General features: G+C 39.4%; 1 protein-coding gene across 1 annotated transcript; it reads left to right on the top strand.

Annotated features, from left to right (window-relative positions):
- Window positions 1-258: 258 nt before the first annotated feature.
- Window positions 259-1857, top strand: LOC122672090. The gene has a single exon (XM_043869591.1). The coding sequence runs from the start codon at window positions 259-261 to the stop codon at window positions 1855-1857; it is 1599 nt and encodes a 532-aa protein (XP_043725526.1).
- Window positions 1858-6529: the final 4672 nt, after the last annotated feature.

Genomic DNA, 6529 nt, shown 5'->3' with positions numbered 1-6529 from the left:
CCGCCCCTAGCAATTCTCAAGTTAACCATAAATGAAGCAGAAATTTTTGCAACACCCTTTAGATCAACACATGGTGCGTCTAAAGGTGAGAAAAAACTAATAGGTTTATCAAATTATACAAATCAACACCTTCTGACCTTAGGAAAACAATTGTGGGTTGAAGACTTAGTACAACAAAGAAAAGATCCCCCGGATCCAGATCCAGGGATTAAACCAAGTTCTTCGAAATAAGACCTTCCAAGTTCTTCAACAAGACCAATGTTCAATCCTTACAACATTAATCAAAGAAACATCAAAGCCTTAAGCAAGATTGATGCCCTAAAAGAAATTGAACAAAGACTAAGCACCTTAGTCATCCCTGAGACTCCTCAGAAGGAGACTCAGAACCAATCCCAAGTTTCAGATAATACCAAAACCATTGGAGTCATAAATCACAAAGACTCTGATGAAGAATCAAATACCATAAATTCCATAGATGAACAAAACTTTCAAAGGTCTTACTCAAGACCAACATTCCCAGACCTTCAAATGGAGAAACGAGGAATTTATTCCCAGGCCTCCTACCAAAGTGGTGTCATCTTTGAATGGAACATAGATGGCATGTCTGAATACAATATCATTAACAAACTTCAAGAAATGACCATGGTAGCAAATGCCTACCGGATCAAAGAGACCTCTGACCAGGCCATTGCTGACCTCCTGGCTTCAGGATTCACCGGCCAACTCAAAGGATGGTGGGACTATGTCCTAACCACTAACCAAAAAACTGAGATTTTGACTACCGTCCAAACCACTAAAGACAGAGTTATTATCCTTGAAGATGGCAGGGTTGTTGAAGATGCCGTCAACACCCTCATATACAACATAACCAAATACTTTCTAGGAGACCCTTCTAGATTAAAAGATAGGTCCTCTGAACAATTAAGAAACTTAAGGTGCAGAAAATTACACAACTTTAAGTGGTATAAAGACATTTTTATGACAAAAGTATTAACCAGAGAGGATGCAAACTCCCCTTTTTGGAAAGAAAAATTTATAACCGGATTACCAAGTGTCTTCTCTGAGAAGATCAAACAAAGACTTAGAAAAGAAAACAATGGTGAGATTCCATATGGAAACCTCACTTATGGAGACCTTATCAACACCATACATGCAGAGGGCATAGCCCTTTGCACAGACTTAAAACTGGCAAAACAAATGAAAAAAGAAACGAAGTCTTACAAAGAACTAGGTGGATTCTGTGAACAATACGGATTCCCAGTTCCAAAACCCCCTTCAAACAAGAATGATAAAAAACATTCTAAGTTTAAAAACAAGAGACATTCTAGGGAAAAATATTCAAAAGAACCAACAAAAGAGTTCTACACAAAACCCAGGTATTCAAAAAAGAAAAGGTTTCAAGTAAAGAAACCTCAAGAAGAAACCAGGGATAAACCTTCAACAAGTCAAGATAAAAGAAAGTGTTTTAACTATGGCAAACTAGGCCACATTGCAAAGTACTGCAAGGCAGCAAAAAAGGTGAGCCCGCTACACCTGGACCAAGAAACTCATAACAAAATATTCAAACTATTCGCCGAGTCTGACTCAGACTCAGAAGATGAAATCTTCTATGAAGTCAATCAAGTTAACCAAGACATTGAGTCCAGCAGTGCCTCTGAACCAGATGCAGTTGCATGCAACTGTGCCACAAATGCCATAAATAAGTACTCTTCCTCTGAAGAATATTCAGAAACCAAAAGCATCAGGATGATTAAGCAATCATTCTTTGATGCAATTGAACAAATAGCTGACGTTCAAGTCAGAAAACATTGCCTTGAAGAAGCCAGACAGGCTTTAGAAGAAAACAGAGAAAGATAAAAACCCTATTAATCAAGTATTTAAAAGGTTTGACAAACAAAAATCTGCTGAAAAATCAAACAAAACTAGGATTAGAAACCTTGAGATTACAACCCAGGAATTAAAAAGAGAAATCAAAGAGGTCAAAGATGAATTAATCAAACTTAAAGGTAAACAAAAATAAGTTTCCGAAGAACCAACTGTTGAAACCAATCAAAGTTATGTAGATAGTATTTCCCCTAAAAAATGGTTTGTCAAAGTCAACCTGACTATTGACTCATCTTATAAGTTTACCTCTGTGGCTATGATTGATTCAGGAGCACAGCTCAACTGTATTAAGGAGGGGCTTATCCCTACCCAGTATTACCAACGGACCAAACAGAGCTTAACTACGGCCAATGGAGCCTACCTCGATGTCCAATACAAACTCCCAGAAGTCCACATATGCAACCAAGGAGTGTGCTACAAACAGCCCTTTATACTTGTCAAAGACCTTGACAGTCAAGTAATCCTAGGACAGCCCTTCATAGAGCTGATAAAACCCTTCAAGGTGACAAACTTAGGACTAACAACCAAAATAGGAGGACAAAAAATTAGCTTCGAGTTCTTAGAACCCTCCGATATGGAGCAAATAAGGAACCTAAAAACCTTAGCTATAACAAAAGACCCCTCCATTAATAGGATCAAGTCTAAAGAAAAGCATTTGAAACACCTAAAACAGGAAATAATGCACATAAAAACTGTAGAAACCCTACAAAAGAAAGAAACTCAGGACCAGATAAGCAAGTTAAAATTACAAATAGAAAACAACCTGTGTTCTGAATTCCCTGATGCCTTCTGGCACAGGAAGAGGCACATTGTCAAACTTCCCTATGAAAAGGAGTTCTCCGAGAAGAACATCCCAACCAAAGCAAGACCAATTCAGATGAGCCAAGAGCTCCAAGAAACTTGCAAAAAAGAGATCCAAGATCTCTTAGACAAAAAACTGATTAGGAAGAGCCGATCACCATGGAGCTGTGCGGCCTTCTATGTAAACAAAACTCAGAAATTGAAAGAGGAACTCCCAAGTTAGTAATCAATTACAAACCTTTAAATGAGGTCCTCCAATGGATCAAGTACCCAATTCCAAATAAAAAAGACCTGCTCTAAAAAATACATCAAGCTAAAATATTTTCAAAGTTTGACATGAAGTCTGGTTTCTGGTAAGTCCAGATCCACGAAGAAGATCGCTATAAGACTGCATTCACACCACCCTTTGGACATTACGAATGGAATGTGATGCCATTTGGACTCAAAAATGCTCCTAGTGAGTTTCAAAATATAATGAACGACATTTTTAACCCCTATGGCCATTATGCCATAGTTTATATAGATGACGTTCTAATTTTTTCAGAATCAGTAGACCAACACTTCAAACACCTTAGAAGTTTCTACCAAGTAGTCAAGACTAATGGACTCGTCCTATCCAAGAAGAAAATGGATTTATTCCAAACCAAGATCAGATTCTTAGGACATTATATTCACAAAGGGACTATCATCCCAACTGAAAGAATCATAGTTTTTGCAGACAAGTTCCCAGATCAAATTTTAGAAAAGAAACAACTACAAAGATTCCTAGGAAGCCTAAACTATGCTAGGGACTTCCTTCCCTCAATAAGCAAGATCTGCGAACCTCTATATCAAAGGCTCAAGAAGAAAGCCCCTGCTTGGGGAGAGCCACAAACAAAAGCCGTTCAAGAAATCAAAAGATTGGTTAAGGAGATTCCCTGCTTAACCCTTGCAAACCCTGACCTTCCAAAGGTCGTCGAGACTGATGCCTCAGGCCTAGGTTATGGAGGTATCCTAAAACAAGTAGACCAGGGAAAAGAACAAGTAGTCCAATTTACCTCTGGGCTATGGAACAATGCACAAAAGAATTACAGTACAATCAAAAAAGAGATTTTATCTATTGTATTATGCATCCAAAAATTTCAAAGTGATTTGCTAAACAAAAGATTCTTAGTAAGAGTAGACTGTAGTGCAACAAAACAAGTTTTAAAAAATGATGTTCAAAATATTGCATCAAAACAAATTTTTGCAAGATGGAAAGCTTTGTTATCAAGTTTTGATTTTGACTTGGCATATATAAAAGGAGAGCTAAATTCCATCCCTGACCTTCTCACCCGGGAATTCCTACAAGGACCAAAGGCCATAAACTCCATTCAAGCTACCTATGCCAAGGCTCCCCCGCCTAAACAAATAGCAAGCTCCTCTCAAGATACTTCACTCGTCCCCTTTTCCCATGTGGTCGTAGGGACATCCCAAACAGTTTCAAAACCAAGTTCCTCCAAATCAGTGGCCAATACCCCCACTCAAAGGTCAGTCCATCAACCACCAAAACCTGTCCAAAAGAGCCAGTACATTAACAAAGGAATCTTCCAAGACCTTACCATCCTAAAAGACCACTACATTCAAAAGTGCACTTCCGGAGCAGATATTACCAGGAGGATTTTTTACCAAGACTGGCACTTTTATTCTCCAAATCCTTCAAAAACCCAAGAGTTCTATGAGTTCATCCTTGTAGACACTGATTCTATCCGAATCAAACAAAATTTTGACAAAACAGATAAATCCCTGATAACCCATTCTTCCGTTACCATCCTCAAGATCCTTAGTGCTGAAGACTGGGGCACAGGTCCCCTATCTCACAGAAATTTCTCCCAAACCTTCAACCCCAAAGGTTACCACTACTTTGATTACGTGGATGTTTGGCACCACGCATTCTTGTGGTAAAATCATAAGGGAAGACATTCGTGGTTCTTCTGCTTCAACTATAAATTCAACAGCAACATTCCAAATTGGTTCTCGAGATGGTGGCACACCTACGGACCAGTAGAAGAAATACTTCCTGCATCTCTCATGGAGGTATTTACAAAGTTCTACGAAATTACCCAAAAGATCCCAAGACAAGCGGACCTACTAAGATTCTTCCTACAATTCCACCTTGCGTGGAGCAAGTATTGGGAGTACCAAGTCCAAGAGATGGAAACTCAAGAGGTGACCTTGCCAACCCTGGCCAGGATCTTCTACGTCAAATGGTGGGATGGGTGCAACATCACCCACTATACCACAGATAAGATCATTAAGGCAATTACTGGGCTAAAGCCCATTCCAAAGGTGGCCTAATCCCAAGCTTCTAGTAAAGAAATCCGTCTCAAACGGAAATAGTTAGAACAAGAACTGGCCCAACTCGGCCCAGCAAGTGATGAGGAAGATGATGAGGAAGAAAGATTCAGCATGGACTCCTTATTCGCCCATCATCTTCATGAAGGGCAGTTCGTCCAAGATCCAAATGAGCAGGATGACCTGCTCACCCAGCAAGAAGAATCGACCTCCTCTGCCCACTCCACGACAAGGGGTCGAGGAAGAAGACATGGCAGTATGGTCAGCCACCTTCCCCGCAGATCAAACAGGACCCGATAAGGGTCCCATCAAAAAAAGAAAAGAAAAGGGAAAGACTATTTTAAAACCCATGGACCCGGGTCATGGATCCTTGCTAAAGGTCAATCCGGGCAACCCGAAAGGGAAATGGATGACTACGTTAGTATGACGTAAGGTTGATGCCTATCATACTATTGCCACAACTCGGCAATTAAAATCGTTGAGTTCAAAGAGTGTGTACACAAAGTGGAAAACAGTTTGTCCCTCAGACATGGAATGGCACGTGTCCCCACTATTCTTTCCACTCCAAGAGCCTCGTGCCTCCAAATATTCGTTTCGGATAAGGCTGAAGCCCAAGAGCCAAGTTTCCTTTAAGAAACCTCTCCGTCTCGTTGAGAAGGAGGAGGAAGTTTTGGAAGATAGAGAAGCAGCTCTGCAACTCATCTCCAACCTTCGATCAAACATCAAAAGTTCTAAGTAGAACTTCAAGTTTTAATTTTCTTTTTCAAGTTGTAAAAGACTGTAATCAAAGTAAAAGTTTGTCAAGTCCTGTAACAGAAGATCAAGAACTAGGATCTTCTCCAAGTGTTCGTCCAAGTCCTTAGCCTTTATCTCAGGCTACAAGTTCTTCCATCAACGTACCAATAAGTTACCCAGTAACCTTACCTGTACCCAAGCTTCTTCTACCCAAAAGCTCTGTAACTAAGATTCTCTCAAAGTAATAAATAAATTCAAGTTTTATTTTCAAATATCTTCATATCTCAAATTGGCCGGCTCAGCCGGCTCCAATCACAGCAGAAGGCTACCTGCAAAACGGTAGACCAACGAGGGTTACCCCCTCCGAGTGCAGTGATCGGTCCAAATTAAGGACTGCAGCACCTGCTAAGCACACACAAATTTATATTTCTGCAAGTATACTTCAAGTTTATTTTATTTTTCCGCTGTTTTCTCTGCATGTTTTATCATTCAAGTTCACAATAGTTAAAGATCCTTGTTTTCCTACTGGTATGTATATATATATATATATATATATATATATTTCTCTTTAATTCATTTTTCATTCACATGGGCCCCAAAAAACTTTGAGTATTGAAGATTAAATTCATTTCTGTACTTTAATTCATTTCTCTTTAATGCATATCAAATATAGCTTAAATTTTTTAATTTATTGTGAATCCAAAAATCCGGACCTTGAGTACTGAAGATTAGGTGCACAAAATGGGCCCCAAAAACCCGAGCCCAAACAACAAGAATAGTCTGTACAACGTGTATC

The sequence above is a fragment of the Telopea speciosissima genome, chromosome 8, assembly GCF_018873765.1.
Source record: "Telopea speciosissima isolate NSW1024214 ecotype Mountain lineage chromosome 8, Tspe_v1, whole genome shotgun sequence".
In the NCBI taxonomy this organism is placed as follows: domain Eukaryota; kingdom Viridiplantae; phylum Streptophyta; class Magnoliopsida; order Proteales; family Proteaceae; genus Telopea; species Telopea speciosissima.
This window is presented reverse-complemented; position numbering and strand designations above follow the sequence as displayed.

Coding starts and splice junctions, on each gene's coding strand:
- LOC122672090 (XM_043869591.1), top strand. CDS start 259: ATGTTCAATCCTTACAACATTAATCAAAGAAACATCAAAGCCTTAAGC.